Source organism: Cyprinodon tularosa, unplaced genomic scaffold (assembly GCF_016077235.1).
Source record: "Cyprinodon tularosa strain WSP-4 unplaced genomic scaffold, ASM1607723v1 ctg135, whole genome shotgun sequence".
NCBI classification, from domain to species: domain Eukaryota; kingdom Metazoa; phylum Chordata; class Actinopteri; order Cyprinodontiformes; family Cyprinodontidae; genus Cyprinodon; species Cyprinodon tularosa.
The window spans coordinates 1,039,664-1,062,359 of record NW_024038168.1 but is presented as its reverse complement, the minus strand read 5'-3'; the positions used below and the strand labels follow the sequence as shown (position 1 = coordinate 1,062,359).

Sequence of the window (22,696 nt, the reverse complement as noted above, 5' to 3'; positions counted from 1 at the left end):
TGCAGCGAGATATCATCACAGTACCAACCCTGACCCACTTATAATCTCACCTTAAGTCTGGGTCACACCTGTTGCTTACTGTTCCATTCGACACTGACTGCGTATAGAGAGGCTCAGACTAAGAACAGAGGCGGACATTAGAAATGTGATGGGAACTACACCTAATGAAAAGGAAAACACAGCAATAAACGCTGTGGGACGGTTTATATTAAGCATACTGACTGAGGCAATGAGAGGTGATTCTCATAGAGATCTATAAAGTTTGTTGAAGTTTTTATTTTTTCTCCTAAAGTGGGGAGACAGATAAGCTGTGCTTTCCTGCACTGTCTGCCCCTTGTTTTTTTTTTGTTGTTGTTTTTTAAGAAGATCACTATTTAATCTGTTTTCTGTCCTCCTGAACTCCTATCATAGGTAAAGTATTATTTTTATTTTAATGTTTCATTTATTGTTTATGCACAAGTCTGCTTAATACGTGCTGTTGGACTCGAAATCACAGTTTCCCAGTGCGATTGACAGATCTTCTTTATAGCCCCCAAAGCGAATGTGCTCCACTTTCTAACCGCATCTCTCTTCCTGTCAGAGCCATGAAATTGCTGCTGAATTGCTGCGTAGTCTGACTAAAATAAACCTGGGGTCTATCTCAGTTGGAGCAACCGAAGCCCCCTGAAGAAAGTTGCCTGGTGTGATCGTCCACATTTAACCTCAATGAACACTAAACACCACAAACACGTCCGACACGATTTTTCTGTTGAATCAGATGCAAAATCTGATTCAGTGTTAAACATGGTGGTAGCAGCAGTATGCTGTGGAAATGCATTTCCCGAGCAGGGATCCATCCTTTGTCTTCTTTTGTGTTGGCAGAGTAAACTTGTTTTACTAAGGCTTCTGTTACTGTTGTGGACACCTTTAACAAACAGAGCAGCTCCATGCTAACCGCTCACCTATTCAACCTGAGGATGCCTTCTATGCAGACGGCTCCATAAGCTTAAAATACAGTCAAACTTCTTAGTAAGGCTGCATGCAGAGATAATTTTACCTTATCAACTAAAAAATGTTGACCTTTTTTTCCCTCAATAACCATCTAATTAGATGGCAAAATGTGCTCAATGTAAGACTTTTAGAGAGTTTAAACCAGCTAAACTTTAAGCTGTCACACTTTAGAAGCTCTAGATAAATCATGTTTACAAAGTTTTTTACTCTTACATATAAAGTTTATATATTTTTTTTACATATATTTTTACAGTTTAGCTTCATTTTTTCTCTGAGTGGGTTGGTCTTTCAGCAGATTGTTTGTTTTGGATTATTTTTACTCTAGGTAACAAATATTAAATGAATCAGTTAGTATTAATTCAATGAATAATAAATCACATTCAGTCCAGTTAATTGCTTCCGCCCTTTGCTGGTCAAGATCCTGGGTAAGAATTTGAGAAGGTTAAATGGGAGGGGAGTGGAAGAGAAGTGAAAGTAGAAAGAAATAAGAAAGAGGGAGTGACTTAAGGTTGGGTAGGTCTGAGAGGGCTTTGGGCAAGAGGGCAGAGAGGGAGAAAGAGAGACTTCTCTGAGCAGAAACATATAAAGAAAGAGGTGAAAGGAGGGGGCAGCTTCTTTTAAGGTACGTTTCAGTTTTTTTTTTTGTTTGTCTTGTATTATTTGCCTCTAGATATGCATGTACAAATGTTAAATAGTGCCATCTTGCTGCGAGCTGCAGGTTTAAGCAACCTGTTTAATTTCAACAGAAATGTCCTTAAATATGTATAAGTTAAACCTTAGAGTTGATCTCCGGGTTACCTTTAAACCGACTCTCTTTGTTATCATTTATAACATTCCCTGTATGGATGCTGATTCAGCACTGATGCTCTTTATCTTGTTTGTTTTTTGTTTTTCTTTTTTAATGGTGTGACCAAAAGTTGTTTGTGAGCCTTTTGTGATTTTGGAGCCGTTAAAGTTGTTGGTCTGGTGTGAAAATGAGCCAGCAGGAAGCTAAGTGCTAACAATTCAGATACCATGACTCCTAAGTGTGAACTTCCCCCTAAGCTGTCCTGACGTAAATGTTTTCAAAGCTTCAGGAAGAGCTTTGAGAGAAGAGGGTTCAGTCAGATTGAGACTTTTACTGCTATTAATATACATTTCCTAAAGAATATGATTTAAGGAAGTGGTGATCTGCTGTTTGCCTCCTGTGATCTAACTCTAATCTAACCAGTTTTTACAGCAGCTGCAATTTGGTGTGCTGTTTTAAGACCATTATTTGGGCTTTCGGAAGGTTTGATTCAAACTTTTTTACAAATATATGCATCAATTCACAGACTTTTGTATTTAACTTTAAACCCTAAAAAAGTAAAGAATTTAGTCATGAAGATTTTTTTGTTTTATAGCTTAAACCTTTCCGTGGACTCGGTTCTGCCTTCTTTGGGCGCTCCTGTTTTGTCTGCTTTTCTTCTGATGTTGCTGAACTGTGTGTAAGTCGGAGCTGTGTTTGTTTCTCACAGGAGATTCTAGCGAAATAGACGAGCTTCATCACTCAGCGCGCCCCCACGTCCCTCGCTATAGTGACCCGTCCTACGCTGGGACAACCCCCTCACCATCGGCCACCACGGAGAGCACACAGCAGACAAACCTTCACCTGAGCCATCCTCCCCCGGAGGACCCGCTGGGACCTCTGCCTGACAACTGGGAGATGGCCTACACCGAGAATGGAGAGGTCTACTTTATAGAGTAAGAAACTTCTTATTCCTTTGAAATGCGAAGCATTTAGGAATGCAATTTTTTGTTTTTATAAAATACTAAAAACAAATGTCTAACCTTGAGCATATTTTAATGTATGGCTGAGCCAAACGGACCAAAAATTAACATCTTGATACTTTAAATCTGCATGCAGATATATCATATATCATTTGATAATTGTTTTATTATCATAAATTTGATTGCTGTAAAATGTTCAGAGATTAAAATAGGAAGCTTGGTGCAGACAGATGATGATGATGATGATGATGATGATGAAGAGGAACTGGGTCTTAAGTACAAGTTTTAACACGACATGGATAGAAACAAAACGGTCTCATCTTATCTCTTTTGAGAAAACCTTTATATTTTTAGTCTCTATATTGCTCAGCCCTATTATGTTAGTATAGTAAGCTTTAAAGTTAAGCTTTTAAGTATCTTAGTAGTAGCAAGCTTTAAAGATTATTACATGCTTTTTCACCTTAAACAATAAACATTTTGATGTGTTCATATTAAGGAATTAACTTAATGATTAATGAACTTATCTAAAGTTGATTGATCTAATGAGTCGACTAACAATTCATTAATGGGTGGCAATAAAAAAAAAAGAAGTTTGAGTTTTCCCTTGTATTAAGATGATATGAAATGAAAATATTAACATGAACCGCTTAATATTTTGATTATTATACACATAGTTAAGAATGAAGTATTAAATATTATATCCCCATTTACACTACCTATCTGAAACCGTGCCGAGAGTGAGCACAGTAAACGAGATAGCTGAGTGTTTCTTGTATTTGATATTATAAATATAAATATAATTTTATCTAATAAATATTACAGAGAATCAGGTAACATTGAAAAATGTGTCAACATCTCCACAAACAGAAGAGATGGGTCATTTATGTAAAAAAAAAGCTGAAAATTTGAGTTTAAATATAATTTTAAAATTTCTTTGTTTTATAATATAAGATTTCAATATTTTTATTAATCCATAAATAGCAAAACGACGATATTATGAGATCTAGAATAATTTCTGACTGAAACTCGATTTAAGAGCAATCCAGTACACATTTTTCCTATTAAGGTTAAATTAACAGTAAATAATATTATTGACAATCTTATTAGAAGTGTATTAATCTGCAAAGCATAAAGTATAATGTTGTTTTTTCATCCAGAGTGGGAACTATATTAAAATGGGAGTGTAAATGGCACACCAACTGAGCCCGACCGTGCCAAACGAAGCCAAACCGTGCTAAACTGGTACTAGTTCATCAGTAGGGCTCGGCTCGGTTCAGTTCTGGCTCAGTTCTCAGATAACAAAGAGCCCACGAGCAGACTGCATCATCACCTTACAGTACAGTTAGCCTCCGTAATCATGTAACTTAAGACATAGCTTCCCTACCGTGCCTCACGATTTCCAGTAATTATTCTGATTAGTAAAGATCGGTTTAACACGGTGGTGCAACTGGGGCTATTATTATGCTTATTTAAAAGATCTAACAAAACAGATACCCTATTAGGTTACAGAAAAAAATCTGAATAAACCAAATATGATTCCTGATGTACAGAGATGTAAAACTATCAATAGAATACAGGATATGTCACTCCGACGTAGGATCCAGTTAATGTTACTACATTTATAAATTGCTTACTGTGATGGAGCTCTGTTTTTAGTTTCCTCTTCTGTCATGGTACATTTGTAATTCCCTCCACTTTTATTTGTCCTGGCCTAACGAGCACAGCAGAGAAGTTGACGCGGCTTTGTCATGCAGACGCAGCAGTATTAGTTGGCTCTATACATCTCATGGGCTTCTGTTTGTAAATATAAACACTCGATAAACCCCCTAAGGTGTTTTCTGCATCCTAGTCGGCATTAAACAGTTAAAGTATTCCTGGACCAGACTCGCAGTAGATAAATATTTCTGTTTTAGCGGGCCGCCCTCCGCTCTGGCATTACTTCTCACACAGAGCACCAGTGAAGATCTGCTAAAGTATAAACCGCACGCTCTGGTGGACGACAGTAACATTACAACACAAAAAAACCAAGCAAAAAAAACCAAGCAGAAGTCATGAATTATGGAGATGGAACAAATGTTCTAATAACCAAGGATTTGACTCTTAATAGTAATTTGATTATTTGTTTAAATCCCTAGTTCATATCCATATATTTTATTTAGATTTTATCACTCTGTAATGCATTTTAAACAAAGGGAAGGAAACTTTTTTCAGATAAAAGAATAAGTGAGACATACATTTTTATTTAGCCCTCCTGAGTCGGTTCCATCACTGCCCCTTCTCATCTTCCCTCTTTTTTTCCCCTTTAATTTTTACAAGTTGGCCCAAACTCAGTTAATTCTGTTAACTTTTTCCATGGAGTTGCATTCTAACACTGCTATTTTTATACTTTGATATTGTTTTAGTTAAAATATAAGTATTTTTATGCTATGTATCCTGCTGATAGATGAATCTCAGTGAACTGCTCCAGTCTTTTTTTTTTTTTTTTTTTTTTTTTTTAAGGTATAAACACACTTTCTTCCTGATTACCCTGAATTTAACCTTGTCCATCTTAACACCCATTTACACTGCCTTCAACACCAGCCTTTCTTTGGGCACAGTGTGTTACAGCTGAAAGGTTCTTAATTATTTTTCTTAGGCTCATCTGATCAGATCCCCTTTTTTCAATATGTCTTTTAGTAAACTGCAAAAATAATATTTTATGATTTTGTATGATATAACTGATAGTTTTCCTGTTGTTAGAGATGTGGATCTCTGCAGCTTAAGATAGATTACGTTAGGATCATTTTATTATTCTAACATTTCAAATTCAAAAGATTTTAAGGTTTGTGGTTCTAAAAAGTGTGAATATATTGAATGAGGTGTGAATACTTTCACAAGGCCGCGCAGGATGGAGCCTTTAATTGCAAAGCTGCACATCTGATGTGAAGAAATGGGTGCCTGTCAATTAGTAAAAGGCCATAACCGTTTAAATTGTCATCTTCTGTGTTTTGTTCAGCCACAACACAAAGACCACCTCTTGGTTAGACCCTCGGTGCCTGGACAAACCTCAGAAACCCCTGGAAGAATGTGAAGATGATGGTATGTGAGATCTCATGTTTTACTGTGGAAATATTCTTTCTTTACTCTTTGATTTCAATATTTGCTGTTTGCTTTTTTATAGCATGGCTCTAAAAAATAGCAGATAAACGTCTTATCCTGGCTCAGTGTTCGATTTATTGAAAAAAGAAGTAGTTGTTTTTTTTTTTTAGGTATTGATGTGTTTCCCACCATATTAATGGTATAGATCTTTAATCCAGTTAGTTTGTTTCCACAGTAACCTTTAGGTGTCACTGTTGGGCAACAGAAAGCACCAGCTCTGCTCTGTGATTTATATTTTTATTATCTCTAAGGGAAACAAGCGTCAGTGCTTATATTGGTTTATTGTTCTGGATTTTCTGGCCATCTTAAAGCAGCTCATCATGTTTTTTATTACAAATAAAATGTGCAGCTTTTATTCAGGGTAACAAGATTCTTTTTTTAGTTCCTGGTTTTATGTCAATATTGCCTCAAACAACACAGATCCGGTTATATGCCAGAAACCAACCTGTTCATTTTTTGTAAACAAAGATCATCACATGATGTCGATGGACTGGTTTTCATTATTTCTTGCCACCAAGTGGCCAGATGTTGCTACTGCATCCTTCTAACTCCAGATTTTCTTCTTTTTTTTCCCCCTCCCCCTTCTCATCCCTACTGTTTCTCTTTGACAACAATCTGGTGCTGAGCAGAAGGGGTCCATACAGAAGAGCTGGATGATCTCGGTATGAAATCATCTCTTTTTTTCCTTCACTCTTGTTTTATGAATGCGTATTTAGTTAATAGAGCAATCTACTGAATACCCCAGTGTTCTTGAGGAGTTCTAATGGACGTGTGTGTCAGTAAAGTTAATGATCCACATGCACATAACCATAACCAGTACGACCAGTGGCTCATTCTGAGGGACTTGGCTGCAGGGGAGAGGTGACGCTGACTTTAATCATCCAGAAATGAGACATCGGTCTTGCAGAGACTTGACATTCATCACGCCCAGCCCCTCGTACGTGGCTCTGACGTTCAACAAACACAGCCTGCATGTGGCCTTTAACACAATTATCGACCCACGGATACACAGGCATCAAACCACGAAACGCTCCCACCTCGGCAGGCTATCATTTCTTGCAAACCGCACATCCAGAATAGCTTCTTCTAATGATGTTTTTTTTTTCTTTTTAAACGGCTGTCTGCGTGAGCAGAATGACGGCAACAATCCCTGCTTTCCCAGAGCCCCACAGCTTTCTAACAAGCATCCAAATCATGACATTGGGTTCAGTTCTTCAGAAAAAACTATTTCTGGGAAAGATGGCACTGATAATAACTGCCTATGATTGTTAGAGTTGCCCTGGATGAGATATCTGATTATTGCCTTTGTAACCCTGCCTTGTTTGGCACAGTTTTAGAGGATGTATAGTTTTTAAGCTGCTTTCAGTATAAATATGGAGAAGTCTGAGACAGTGCTTGCTTTTCCCCCCTCATTTTTAAGATCGTTTTGGGTAAAATATGTATATTTCTACTAGGATTGCAATGATGATTAAGCCGGCTCATGAATCTGCCCTGATTTCCTGAATTTAAGTTGATCAGTCGATATTTATAACTAAACCTTATGATATCAATAGCCTTAAAATGAGCAAATACTGCAAATAAGCTTTCATGTTTGAGCACATTAACTTGTATGCTGGTAAAGGTTTAAATGGATGCACTGCTTTTGTTAAAGGTTTTTAATCCAATTGGATAAGAATATTTAAATTGTATTGTGATATTTATAACATCAGACAGTGCCAGTCATATTAAAAGTGATTGGCCAAAATGAAAGATGACAAGTCAGATGTTTTAAAGGGGTTTGCCAGAAAGCTGCACTCAATGCAGCCCTGTTTATTTTTTTTACTGACTGACCGGGATAAGATGCCATTCAATTCCAAAGAAGGTGTCACGCTATATATTTTCACCCTGTGGAAAACAGAAAACCTTGCATTACTGTTTAGAAGTTCCTAAAACCATGGAAAGTTACATTAAATAGTTGAAGAGATTATGCTTTTATTTTCTGGCCAATCTTTTCCAGTGAAGTGTAAGTATGAAGTTTCATCATGCAGGAAGGAAAATAAAAGGTTTTACCTCTAACTTAAACCATGGAGCAGATTATGATGTTTTTACAGGAAAATTAGATCGAGTAAATCATGTATCTATAGAGTGCACAAAATCCAGTTCACATTGAAAAAAAGTATTTTTTTTTTTATCTTGGTGTACATGTGCATATAACATCCACAAAGACACAGAGTTCTCCTCTACACCACATGCTCACCCAAGAGGGCTCAATCAACGCAGCGCAGCACGGGAACGAAATGCAAACAGTTGGGAATGTAACTCAGCGAGCTCAGTTCCACCTTGATTTGGAAAGTAGGATATGGGAAGAGGGTGAGGGGAGGAAAAAAAAGCCTAATGAGTGACACGTTTTTGCTGCTGCTGCACTCGTTTGCGTTTCCACACACTCGGATGGATCCTCGTCAGATGCAAGCGGCACCAGGCGTCGTCTCTCTCTGCAATCTCACGCACCATCTCCACACACACACAGGTGCACCTTCTGGAGAAAAACTAGTGCAGTGTGAAATCAAGTGGGTGATTAGAATTTAGCGCGAGGTGAGGCGAGACCGCAATCCATTTACTGTTTCAGTTCAAAACATTTGAATAGAAGAATTCACAGCCGCCACAGCTTCACCCTTGCAGCAGTGCTCTCTCAGTAACCTTGCATACCTCCAGCTTTCTGTGTCAGCTACATGAGGAGAATAGTGAATAACGAGCTCATGTTTATGCATGCTAAATTGTAGAAAAGGGAAACATGATTTTCTTGTTTCTGGCATCTATATTTATTCCCCTTTTACACTCATAACACGAATTTTAAATCCTGCAAAACTACTGACCTCAGACATTATCCTTACAGTAAAAAGAGTCTGGCTGAGAGCATTTTAATCTCACTATAACTAACAATGTGTTACAGCATGGCAGAACAGTTAGATCAAAAGTTCTGAGGAAGATTGAAGCATGTTTAAGTGAAAACATTTTTTATCGGAAGCTTTAAAAATCTCATGAGGGAATGTTTAGTTCAGCGCTGAAGATGGAAACAATGTTGAACAGCTGGACACTTACCCAAGGCCAGACAGGAAGTGGAGAGTTGTACCTTTAAAGGCACTGCAGAGATAATCTGCTGAGAGAATCTATTGGCAGGATGACTGATTGCCTTGCACAAAACAAATTTGGTCTTTTATGGCAGATAGAAGAGGTTCATTTTAGCCAGGAAGTCATTAGAAGTCCAGTTTACGTTTAGTTTTTTTGGCCTGAAGCCATGGGGAACACAGCACCTTTTTGTCAAATGAGACCAAAATTTAACTCCTTGTTCAATACACAAACTACCAAAACCCTCATGAGCCTCAATACACCCTTTACATTGAGAATACGGTAGTGGCAGTATCATGCTGTGGGGATTAAGAGGTTTTTCTTTTAGGAGGAAGGTTGCATCAGCTAAATACAGGGTGAAACCTGTTCTCTGCTATCCTAGTGCTCGTGGCTAAACCGAGAGCTAAACATGCAAAAATACCTGCATTAAATTATATAATGGCCTAGTCAAAGTCCAAATCTTATTCCAGTTGAGAATCTGAGAAAAGACTTGTAAATCACAGCGGCGATTATCCAATGGGACTCATTTTAGAGTATGTTAGGAGTTTTAATTTTAGTCTCAAAATGTGCAATTACAGTAGAAACGTACCCAAAAATATGCCCAGCTGTAACCGCAGCAAAGATTAGTGGTTGTAACGTGTCAAAAGGTGAAAGTTTAAGGGATTTTAGCCTCCTAATAACAAGCAGAGATTCTCTGTTGTTTGTAATAATACACACCCGCAAACAGGACCTAGCATCAGAAGATAGAAACATCTGCTTTTAAGAAACCTCTAAATTGAGTTTCTGAGGATGGATACTGGCTTTAAAACACAATTCAAATGTCCTGTTAGGAATATATATTATACTTATCTCAATGAGACTGAATTCAGCTGCTGGACAGTGACATGTGGCAGAGCAATCCCATGCATATTTATATCCTGACACAGATTTCCTCTTTTGGTTCCATCTGTAGTTTATTGTGTTTGAATTTAAGGCAACTTTGAAGACATGCAAAGAGATACTCAAGTGTGTAGAGAATCCACATGGTTATATAAATACACGGAGAAAGGCTAAAGTGCAAGAAATTAATTAGAAAGAGGCATCAGTCACTGTATCTCTCTGATACAACCAAGGACACCTTACACGAATTGGGTGTTTGAATTAGAGTTTTTTGCATTTATAACATTCCTCTGAGTGTTTGTCAGTAAAGAAAATAAGAAAAATGTCATTTATTAAGCTCTCAGCTAAACACACTGTTAGGTTAAAAAATGTTGGTTCGTAAAATACATGTAGGAATGAAAACACAGTAAGGGATTTTCAACGACAGCTTCTGCAGGAGCGGAAAGAGCCCAACCTAACTTCCAACTCTTTCTTCGACTCCCCTCCTGCGGCCGTCTTTTATTAACAGTACATAACACATGGTTGCAAAACAGTATTGTTCTGACAGAACAATTGATCAGTTAATAAGACAGGATTCTCCACCAGAATCACAAGGCAGGATGGTCTCCTGACTGAATCACAAGACAGAGTGGAGCATCTCCTTGTTTTAAAGCTTATATGTACATACATTAATTTTATAATCATCATTGAATAAACCTAACACACGACACATAAATCTTTTTTTATCAACTCAAGCATGTGTTTTTAAAATCCTGATCAAATCTTGGATAAATCCTTCCTCTACTCCTTTTGTTTCCTCGCCTCCTCTACCTCCTTGCTCTTCTTTCATCTTTTCCAACTCTCTATCCTGCTCAGCTCTCCCTCTCCACGACCCTACTGGCCGTTTTCCTCCTCCTTTCTGTTGCCAGCCTTTCATACATCTCTACCCATGGGGTCCAGCTGTGTTCTTATCTGATGTGTGGAAATGTCAGCAGCGAGAGGTGACAGAGGTCGGGTTGGGGGGGAGGGACCTGTGAAGCTGTCCAACCACTCCGATCCTGGAGACTGACAGATTGGTTTCAAATGATTTAAATCATAGTATGGGTGCATCCTAATAGATTTATATTGAGAAATACGCACCTGGAATCACTGCGTATTGTATGGTTTCATTATGCACATCAGAGGCATTTTTTTTTCATTTTGGTGATTATGGCATTTAGTTAATATCGCCAAATTTAGTCCAAGGCAAGTTGCTTTAAGATGGGCGTACACTGTGCGATTTTTTTCAAACGTTGCTCGCAGCTCCAGCTCACACTGTATGACGGGACCGCAGGGTTTCATCGCACAGTGTGAGTTCATAGCTCGCGATGCATGTTCTCATGCATGTGCGGCCCGATGCTCTGATTCACGTCTGCATGTTTGACTCAGCTCCGCAGTGAGATGGTGCTACTCGGACTCGTCTATCTGAAAGCCAAAACGAGTAGAAGAGGAATATGAAGCTCACTAGAAACCCGCTGCCTTGGCAATTTGTGTAATTTTGTGCTGAAAGCCCTAAGAAGAAAAGGCGACAACGTATTTGGACGAAGACATCGCTGAGCAAACGTGGCTACTACAGTCTGTCAATTTTACAGAAAGAACTCCATTTCATCTGCACCCCCGCCATGCTTCTGTGTTTTCATCTGAGAGGAAGAAGAAGAAGAGTCCTTGTTTGCGCAATGAGCGATTTGCCCATGACGGCCAACATGTTTCACGTTTCCTGATCAGGAGGTTGTTGAGAGAGGCTGATCGCCCCTCGTTAACACCCTGTATACTACACGACGCACGATCAGGCTGAAACTCGGCCCGATCGAAAAAATCTTCCATTTGGCCCGAAAAGGGCAAAAAAATCGTACAGTGTATGCCCGGCTTTAATGTTCTCACCTGCTCTGGAATTTAGGTTTTTTGCAGCTGTAAAAAAAATGATGGATAAAAACACTTGACACTTATTAATCTTTTTTTTAACGAATTCATCTGAGGTTGAGAATGACCGAAGAAAACAAACATTTTAATGATTTGGTCAAATTTTGGTAACACGCTACTTTGGAAGGGAATTTGCTTCCCTGATGGTGACACTGGCAGCCATATTTAAGCCTTTAAAGCAATGCACGTTTCGGAGCTTGGAACAAAACCTACATTTATCAGAGTTCAAACGTAAACACTTACTTCCCAGATAGGACAAGCAGCCTATGAGGAAAAACTTAGGTTCAGCGACAAATAAATCAGGGTGTCATCAGTGTATGTTTTGACATGATTTTGTACAACAGTGATGATTAAGTTAAAAGCAACCTTGCAACTTTGTGTCTTTATTATTATTTTCTTCTCTCTTTCTTATAGAACTTCCTCCAGGATGGGAGAAAATTGATGATCCAGTCTATGGGGTCTACTATGTTGAGTAAGTACTGTAGCACATATTTGAAATATGTTTACACGACAGTGCATTGGTAGATGCTGCAGACCTACAGCCTTTGCAAATGATTGTAGTTGCACAAAGACAGCAAGTCTTTTTTTTTTTTTAGTCCAACAAGCCACACTCTTGACCTCACTGTAAATCTGAGCCTGCAGTTTTGTTCCATCAGTCCCAAACAGATTGTGCCTCAGCTATTTTGAGCCGCTGCGCTACGGCTAATGTAGGCCATTCAGTTTGTGTCATTACCGTTTGGGAAAATAAGCAACAATTGGGTTTGTTTTTGTCTGCATCTCATTCATTTCAGACGGCGTGAAGCCGCCGACCCCCAGCATTAATACAAATATGTTCTGTGTGTATTTGATGTTGTTCAGAGCAGTACCTGGGGGCTCGAGGATGTGGCGCTTCTTTTTTTGTCCTCCTTTGTCAAGGCAGTATATTTTCTCATATACATTATTCAAAATTGCTCTCATTTGCCTCATAATAAAGTGCTTTCAGCTGCTGGGATCCTCCCAGGCACAATTGTTAGTGTGAGAGATGTTTCACGGGTTAAACCAACAAAAAAAAACCTTTGCAGGGAATAGATTAAATCTTGGTTTTCAAGTAAATATATTTTTAATAGAGGTATTGACATAAATCTCTAACCAGATTGTTGTAAAATTTTAAATAATCTGCACATAAAAAAATACATTGTAAGAAATGTATCAATAGATTATATCATGATTAATTAGAAGGGATAATTGAAGGAAGGAACCAAATGAAGTATTGTGTAATACTTGGTAGGAGGGCCTTGTTTGGTGATGCAGATCAAATGTGTGTCCTGCCCATTAAAACTAGTCAAATGTTTTTCCCATGTGGGATTTTAAACCATTATTTCACATCAAATATCCTCAGGGCGGGATATTTTCTGCACTCCCTCCATACTCTGCTGTCAGGCCTTACTATGGATTAGGTTGGGTCGCTGGTGGAATGAGTCGTTGTATTAGCTTTGCTTGTTTTCTGTGTTTGGGGATCTTTTTTTTTCTGACAGTGAATGAGCAGGAGCTTAGCAGTGAAATGCACATTTCCATTTGTAAAGTGCAGCTGTGGTCAAAAATGTAAACAGTATGGGAGAGACATATAGCAAAAGGCATTTATGTTGGTGGTTCAGAGCAGTACAAAAAAAAGTAGAAACACTGAGTTGAGTTCTATTTGAAGATTCACCAGATCAGTGCAAGTATGATAGTGTGATGCAGAGTCTGGTAAGTGACTTGATTAGAGTTTTTTTTCGACGGTTCAACAGTCTTATGGCAGTGCGGAAAAAGCTGTTACAGAATCAGCTGGACCTGCATCGAATGCTGCTAAGCCTCATTCCAGAGGGCAGCAGGGAGAACAGTCCATGGTGGGGGTGTGATGGGTCGATGATGAAAACCTTTTTATATCAGTTAGGAATTAACCACCTGATATTCATTTGCACTGATAGGAGACAAGATATTGTTGGCTTTCTCTGACCTTTGGATCTCGTATTTTTCATGTGTTTAAAACTTATATATATATATAAGTTCTATAATAGTTTTCACAAGGGCTGGGCAATATCAGGAAAACATGCAATTGCAATGCTGTTTCTAAAATATGAAGATGATTACATTAAATACAATTTAAAACACGATTGTGTCAGTTTTTTTTTTATTTTGTGTAAAGTCTACAATGTCCAGTAACATTGGTTTAGAAGGAATTTCATTAAATTAGTTAGTGTAATTGAAGTTTATTCAACAAGCAACTATTTTTTTGTCACAAATGTCTGGTGGGACTACTAGTGACCACAGGTTTGTATATTGGTTTATTAATCACTTTTCTCCTTTTCTCCTCCCTGTTCTCCTCCTTTGGCCCTACCTGACTCTCCGCTCTATCCTCCTTTGTTTTTTTCTCCTGCTGATTTTTCCGTTCTATTTATTCATTTTTTCTTCCAATTCACTCCTCCTGCATTCCTTATATTTCTCCTCTCCACAGTCATATCAACAGGAAGACCCAGTATGAAAACCCAGTGCTGGAGGCTAAGAGGCGCAGGCAGCTGGAACAGCAGCCCGCCCAGCAGCCTCAGCCCCAAAGCCAGCAGCCACCTGAAGGTGAGCGCTACATCCGAGGTTCGTTCACAAGCCCCCACCAAGGGCGTCATTTTCTTTCTTTCTATTCATGTTTATCCCTCTTTTGGCCTGTGTTGAACTGTTAGCACCAGTTACTGCTGCTCTGCCTGCTAAAGCCTTATGATTTGCTAAACGCTCTTCCATAAAGGCATAACTATTATTTGCGGCTGTACGACGCAGCCTTTTATTTACGTTCCTTTCTGATTTCTCTGCAGCATTTGTTGTCTTGTTTGTTTTATTGATCTGAAGCTTTTCTCATAGAGTAAAGGAAAGGGGGGGGGGGGGGGGTTAATTCTGCTTGAAATAATAAAACCTACATAATCTTCTTTTCTTCTAGTTTGGGTGAAAAATATTCCAGCTCTTCTGTAAAAATAAAGCTTCTAAACTCCACCAATATATAGGCAGCCTCTGCTTTCTGAATCTATGCTCATGCACTCATAGGAAACCCCACGGAGGAATTGATTGTAAATGCATGTCAGCCCACTAGGGAATTCACTTATTATGCCCCACCGTGTGCTCATCCAGCAGAAAACATTAGATTCACCTCAATTACCTGCTGATTTTTTCCCCCTAGATCTGAAAGGATTCTCCCTCCATGCAGAGTTTTACTCATTTTGCACCCGCTCGCTGCATCGATTCTATCTCTCCGCTGAGAATACGCATCAAGATTTCAATCTGATCTTTCAAATACTGAAATAACAACGTAATAAATCCTTCACAGACACTACAAAAAAAAAAAAAAACGTAAACTTTAAGGAACCGTCGAAACAGTTCCCACCCATTAGTCAAAGTGATATTTCTTCCTGCTTTGATTCCATACCTGTAACTAAATATTTTTGTACAGTATCAGTTTACTTTCCTTCTTATTTGAATGCTTTTCAGATTTACAAAGATAGGTAGTTGTAGAAATGCGTAAATGTGATTTAAATTCATTCGTATATTATTTTTTAAAATCCAACCTACCTCTGATCAGCCTCATGATGAGCTTTGTTCAAATTCATAAAAACCATGTCCCCTTGGAGGAAACTATGAGCCCATCTTAGGAAATCACTTTAAATCGCTGGGATTTTGGCATAGCTTATAAAACCCCTACAAGGTGGGCATAAATTGATACATAGTCTATATGAATCCCATTTTGTTTTATAATTAAAAGAAGTTGAATACAAAACCACAAAGGTAGAAAATAATTATTGGACCTAATAACCTGCACCGGATCAAGTTGTAATTTGGTTGCGTTCACTTTCTGAGTCAGATTGTTTCCTGGAGCAGGATCGCTGTCCTCCCTTTCTACCCCCATCTAGAGAATATGTGGTTTTGCTCTTGCAGAATGGATCGAGGACTCCGCATTGGCAGGCGCCCCACTGGCTACCTACACTGCCAACCACGAGACCTACAGGGACCCTCAAAAAGGTCCGCCTGTTCCCAACGCCATGGGACAAAAACGTAAGTTCTGTTGTATAGAAATTGACAGGCTCATTCGTTTTCTCTCTCTCTTTCCCTCTCTGTGTTACCCTGAGCAGCTTATAATGTGCCAACAAGATTCAGTTTCTACTGTCATTTTTCTGCCAGTGCCTGAGGCAGTATTTTAGTTCTCAAGATGGGGGCCAGTTATGAATTGACACAAATAGTTTCATTGATTCTTAATCAATATGTGGACTCTCTAGAGTTTTATAATGGTCTATGTTCAAATCAAATAATAGCCTGATTTTACCTGTGGTTTAGTGATGCACACACCTCCAGCTGCAGCGTGTTTCCTTCTCTTGGCTGCCAGCTCCTTTCATGCCAGCCTCCTACTAGCAGCTTGTCTAATTAGCCCAGTCATGGCTTAGAATTAACTGCCTTATTCTGAAGCTGCCTTTTTTACTCTCTCTGCCCACTCCGTCGAGGGGGACTCTTTCCTTTGTTGAGCTTTGTTTTAAAGCTCCCTGTCTCACTAGGTTTTCTCCCATCTTCCATCAGTCACTGTTATACTTTTGTCCATCTTCTTGTCTCCCTCGGGGCCCACCCATTTCTGTCTCCTTATACACCACCATCCTGATATCCTTAATATTAACCCAGACAAAGACATCATTTAAAATATCCTTTTTCCCCTGATTCTTAGTCCATTCTAACATGAATATATTAGCTCACAGTTGGGCTGCATCCCTTCTTTGATAAGAAACGCTGTTAAATAGCGCTCTTGCAAACAAATATGCCTCTGCTACAAAATATCACTAACAGAAGGACTCTGCTAACTTTTCAAATGTGAATAAAGTAATATGTTGGATCTAATCTTTTATTACATAAAGTTTGAATTATCTGCAGTCATTGTAGATTGGGAGGTTCTGTGCACATATTAACGTGTTTGGATGGTCAGAAATGGGACCTCAGGAGGACAACTGTACAAAATTTCTATTTTTTATAGTTATGTGCAACTTTTTATTTTAATCTTTTTATTTCCTTTGGTTAGAGCTATGCATGGGAAGTGCAAAATACATTTTTATTTATTTATTAATTATGGCCATTATTGACTTAAATACCATTGTTTACAACCTCTTTTTTTAACAGCAGCTCTTAAACTGGAAGTAGAACACGGTATTCTCTATCCAGTTTACTCTGCATATATTTTGTCTGTTCAGTCTTTGTATATCACCTGTAAACTGGCTACTTACTGAACACACCCATTTTATTTCCAAGGATTTTAGCACTTATTTTAAAACTTAATCATTTCTCTTTGCCAACAAGGCTGCTTTCTTAAATGTAAAAGCTACGCCTTTCATAGTTTTCCAGCTTTTGATAAAAGACTAATTTAGCTCTATAAAAGGTGGGTGGTTCCTCTTTAGTATCCGTCTAATGACCCTTTGGAAAATGTCTGGAAATATTCTTTTCAATTGTGCAGAGTCCATGTAGGGAACTCGACAAACACTTGGAAGGTCTTCTGTTAGTGATACAAACAAATATATATATATATGCTGTATATATATCTATATATATGTTGTTGTTTTTTGGCCTATATAAACAAAATATCACAGTGAAGCATGGTGATGACAGAATCATTAAACTAACAGCAAGACAAAGTAACCTCCTTCCAGTCAGCTGATTGGCAGTGAACAGCAATATGTGCTTCAATATCCCTCTGTGTTTCATATAGACAATGTTTCCCTGCTTCCTCATTAAGAGTAACCGAAACTACAGGACTGATGTGTTCAAGCATTTAAACATCTTGTGGTTGACGAGAGCAAAAAATAAAGGGCTGCTTTTTGAGATACTGTTAAAAAAATATTTTAAACATATTTAGCCCAATGAAGTTATTTGCTGAAGGACATCTTCACAATGCAGACTTGTTTTGTCACTATGTATGTTTGTATGTCATGAGTTTTCATTACTATTTGTAATATAGATCAGGCCTAAATTCGGACCCAACAGTATATAAACTAAAAAAGCATCTTGGATTCTTTCTTTCATCCCCACCTGAATGATGCCATATTTGCAATGGCAAAGAATGCTAGCTTTAACTATGATTATGTCTGGGCAATGTTGGCAACATTTCTCTAAGAATGTTGGCCAGGTTTTAGGACCGCACGCAGCTCTAGGTCCTCTAAATACAATACGGAGCTTTCTTTGATCTGATCAAATTTGTGCCCATTTGCGCGAGCTTAAGTAAAACGGAATTATCCATCTTTGTGTTCAGGTGGGAAGCCTTTCTTTACCAGGAACCGATCAGAACTGAATGGAACATTCATCAATACCAAATTGAAGAAGAGCCGTCGGGGATTTGGGTTCACAGTTGTTGGAGGAGACGAGCCAAATGAGTTCTTGCAGATAAAGAGCTTGGTTCTGGACGGACCTGCAGCCCTCGATGGCAAGATGGAGACAGGTCGGTTAATGTTTTACGTAGTGGGAATTCTAGCGTCTTGAGTTCAGTCACAAAAAAACGTCTTTCTCTCCACATCCAAGGTGATGTAATCGTGAGTGTAAACGAAACCTGTGTCCTGGGATACACGCACGCCCAAGTTGTGAAGATCTTTCAGTCCATCCCAATCGGCTCCATGGTTAACTTGGAGCTGTGCCGTGGCTACCCACTGCCTTTCGACCCTGACGACCCCAACACCAGCTTGGTAACCTCAGTGGCCATCCTCGACAACAAAGATCCCATCATCGTCAACGGCCAGGAGGTCACCAACAGCTATGACTCCCCTTCCAGCCAGGGCAGTCAGAGCACCAACAACGGCCCGACCAACGGCGGGCCACCTCTTAATGGCTTCACCCGACCTCACAGCCCCTCCACTGAGGTGGCGTCCGATACCTCCTCGCAGCTCGGCTACTCTAGCGACGTGGTGAACCTGGCTTCGGCCATCGCCACGCAACCAGAACTTATCACTGTACACATGGAGAAAGGAGACAAGGGCTTTGGCTTCACCATCGCTGACAGCCTCGGGGGTGGAGGGCAGAGGGTGAAGCAGATTGTGGACTACCCTCGCTGCCGCGGCCTCAGGGAGGGCGACATCATCGTCGAGGTGAACAAGAGGAATGTGCAGAGCATGTCTCACAACCAGGTGGTGGACATGCTCAGCAAGTTACCAAAAGGCAGCGAGGTCACCATGCTGGTGCAGAGAGGTAAGCAAAGGCCTGATCTTTCACTTTTATGCACCCGATCTGTGAGTACCTACACCACTGCTTTGCTCTATAACTCATCAGCACAGATGGAGGAGAGAACGCTAGAGTTTAAGATCTGTGGCAGACTCTGATTTATGTGCCCATATGTTGAAGCGCTGCAAAAAAACAACAAACCTTTGCCATGGAGCTGCTCGATACTATTGACGAAAATAATAGCCCTTCTGCCTTACAGGCTGTTTTCACTCACAGAGCTCCTTTATCGACACACACATTTATTTATTCATGCAAATAGATGGTGGCGAAGGGAAAAAAAGAGATTGGATTGCGAACAAGGGCAAGTAAAGCATGATGATTATGGTAAGGAGGAAAGGAAGGAGTAGCAGAGGAAGTTCAAATAACATTTGAGGGAAATGGATGATCATGAGCAGGAAGAGAGGATGGGGTGTTTATACTGAATGGCACAAACGTGATGCTGCAGAAGTCTACACACCCCTCAATGTTTTTGTTAGTATGTTTTATTTGGTATTTTGCATGTTCTTAAAATTGAGGATTGTTTAGACATGACCAACCGATCCTCTCTGAGTTCACAAAAGTCTGTGGATTCAAGAACTCTGGTTATGTGCAATTCTGAAATTAGAGTTAAAGAGTTTTATTTTAGTAGAGCCTAAAATCTTTTAGGGATACCACTCTGCTAGCTTTGCACAGCTTTTAGATAATGTTTCATCCCTTTTTTTTCTTTTTTACAAAATAGCTCTAAGCCAACATCAACAGCAGATTTCAAGTTTCTGTAGATGTTGACGAAAAACGCCATGATTTTTCTTATGTTCTGTATGTTTTAAACCTCTCTGATTAACGTTATTGCCAGCTTCAACACTGTCCTGCTTTTAATTTTATCTATGCCCCCAATCAACTGACCAACTTGAGCAGCTTTACAATTTGAAGCTGCCTTCACTTTGTCGCCATAGAAGTAGCCTTTTGATTAAGTAAGAAGGTTAGATTTTGGTCTCTTCTGGGTTGAGGACCTTATTATGCTTTTCTTCTCATCACCTTTGCATTAATATGAGGCCAGCTTTGCATAGTTTCTGACTGATGGTTGTCCTGAGGTCTGGAGACCCTGTAGCTCCTCCAGATTTACCAAGAACCACTTGATTGATCGTCTGATAAGTCCTCTGGCTTTTGGGTTTATGCTGATTGCCATAATTTGGTTGGTTTGCATTTGTGCAGTTCTCATTCAGTTTTCAGATGATGGACTGATCCACTAAGAGATTTTCAAAGTTGGGGTTTTGTTTTTATATCAAATAATGCTTTGAACTTCTTCATTGTCTTTCTGAATTCGTCAGCTGTGATCCCAGTTCTTCATGATGCCTTTTGTTCACCAGGAGATCTCTGTTGGCAGCAGTGGGGAATCACAGCCAGCCTTTTTTGCCATTAGGAAGGGAGATTATTAGCAGGTCAACCCAACCTGTGCTCAACCTGTGTTAAGCCGCTAATTTCAGTGGGAACGAGGCTAATTAGGTGAAAGAAAACTGGATAATGCAGAACAATGCATGGTGTTTGCCTGATTTATAGAATCAAACAATAAACAATAAAGATGCTTGTTTCCGTGTGACAAAATGGGGAAAAGGCAGAATATGTCTGGATTGTTTAGCAAGGCCCAGTGGCTGACCTGAAGTGGAAATGACATTGTAAGAAGAAGAAAGAATAAAACTATAACAAGGGAAGAAAGACTCAGAGATGCAGTGGTGTTTGTTTTAGGTCAGAGAGTCTAAATATCCTCACTTATTGTTCTTACTCTGTCTCAGACCAAGCTTATCTGTCCTCCCAGATGCCCTCTGCTTTATTCCTTTTTGCTGGTTGAAAACCTGTCCAGTTTAATTTAAGCTTTCAGCATGCCCATCTTGGAGCAACTGGCTTTAGAGGTGCAGTCAGTTGTGCTTTATTTTCCTTTTCTGTCCACCTACCTAAAGTCTTTGATATTTTGCCCTCAATATAAATGCTCCAACTTCTTTAGTCAGTTCTTTGGAAACTGTGCAGCAGCTTGTGAAGGATTCTGCTCAAGCTGCACCACTCATCACTTTTGTTACGGCCACTGATTGACAATCATTGTTGTGAAGGAACATTAAATGGGAACAAAGCAGCTGTGAAAAAAGGATAAAAAGTTCAAAAACTGAATTTCAGTATTTCCTTCCTGGTAACTTACAGACTTACCAGTCGGGGTTCCTATTAATGGCCCAGTTTCCTCGGTCAGATTGCCCCAAACTTTTCTTTTTAGCTCATGAGTTCAGGAAACAAAACCAGTGTTTCTATGACTTTTATTATTATTGTGCATCTGCATGTGTTATTTATATCCTTTGCAAGGGGATGTGGCTAATACTGTTTAAGGAAATTCATCAGGTGTAATATTTTAACAAGCGGCTGCCCTGTTGCTTCATGCATGCCATGTTTATTTCTAGATTACATCTTCAATTTGTTTATGCTGGGACAGTCCCGTATGAACTAGCTAATGATTGGAAAATATCAGAGTTTGATAAAAGACGTGTACGACAATGACACGGGATTGGACCAACGGTCTCAATGGCTTTTTAATAAAATAATATTCAACCCTATTTAATGTTAAACAGGAACAAGAGACGAGCAGAAACTGACAGAAAGAGTAAATGTGTTTGCTTGTTCTGTGTCAAGGAGATTAATAATAGTACAGCAAGCTGCTGACTGCACTTCTCTGGCCTCCACTGTTAAACACCATGTCCCAATGATAAAGTGTTTGGTTCCTCTGAACAAGCCGTAATGAGCATGCCATATTAACTAAAACACTTCAGAGTCTTCTTTTTTATATAGCTGTTGCACATCTGCAGTAAAAAGCATTATAATGTCATACCTCTGATGCTGGAGGAAACGTAAAGTCGAAACGTTAATTGTTATGACCATTGTGACCTCCGAGACAGCACAGACTCAGTTGATTTTGTGTTCGATTGGAAATCCGTCTAGCCTATGCTACTTTTACCTTCACCATTTGTAGAATTTGATATGACACGATGGCCGTTTCTCAGTTCATGAGGAAGCGAGTATAGACTCGTGTTCTCGCCAAGTATGTTCTTGACTAGAACACAGGAAGGTATCGACTTGGGGAGAACAGGAACACGCAGCATCAATATGGGTTAATTGGAACAGAAGCGTTCTGGTGACATCACCACATTCAAACCTTGTCTGGAGCTGCATTAATCCTCCTATTATTAATGGCAGTGTCGCGCTGATGCCATTTTTTTGGCCCCGATACTGTCTGTGCAGTAATTGGCCGATACTATACCGATACTATCTGTTTCAAATTAATGTGTGTGTGCATATATGGAGAACTACATACTACTCGGATGTATAATGATCGCCATCATGGCTTTCTCAAGCTGCTGCCTAACTGAACACTAATACAAAGTGAATCCAGTAGAACTTTTTATTTCCTACCTGGAATGGGTGACAATAGTTGAATAAACTTTTGGCTCTCAAAATGGTATCGGTGCCGCGGTGCATGCTGGGACAGCTGTCAATCTGGAGAACAGACAACAGCCTGCTCTGATGCATGCTGGGTAAAGAGCAATTGGCAAGAACAACATCCGGGGACTTTGTCCGTTCTCGGTCTTGTGAATTTGAACAGTACTAGGGCTGAAGCTGATGATGTTTCACTAGCACAAGAGAATGT

The 22,696-nt window shown here is 39.4% G+C and overlaps 1 protein-coding gene across 7 annotated transcripts in view; it reads left to right on the top strand.

Annotated features, from left to right (window-relative positions):
• magi1b (membrane associated guanylate kinase, WW and PDZ domain containing 1b) overlaps positions 1 to 22,696 on the top strand; it is a 182,531-nt gene that overhangs the window by 122,013 nt on the left and 37,822 nt on the right. For 5 of the 7 annotated variants that reach the window (XM_038277888.1, XM_038277886.1, XM_038277883.1 and 2 more), the window contains exons 5-12: positions 2,487 to 2,712; positions 5,735 to 5,817; positions 6,507 to 6,539; positions 12,214 to 12,271; positions 14,273 to 14,406; positions 15,733 to 15,849; positions 18,077 to 18,262; positions 18,343 to 19,002. In XM_038277888.1, coding sequence (XP_038133816.1) covers positions 2,487 to 2,712; positions 5,735 to 5,817; positions 6,507 to 6,539; positions 12,214 to 12,271; positions 14,273 to 14,406; positions 15,733 to 15,849; positions 18,077 to 18,262; positions 18,343 to 19,002 — 1,497 coding nt within the window. The remainder of the gene's footprint in view (positions 1 to 2,486; positions 2,713 to 5,734; positions 5,818 to 6,506; positions 6,540 to 12,213; positions 12,272 to 14,272; positions 14,407 to 15,732; positions 15,850 to 18,076; positions 18,263 to 18,342; positions 19,003 to 22,696) is intronic. The other 2 variants (XM_038277887.1, XM_038277884.1) reach the window with 1 other exon arrangement.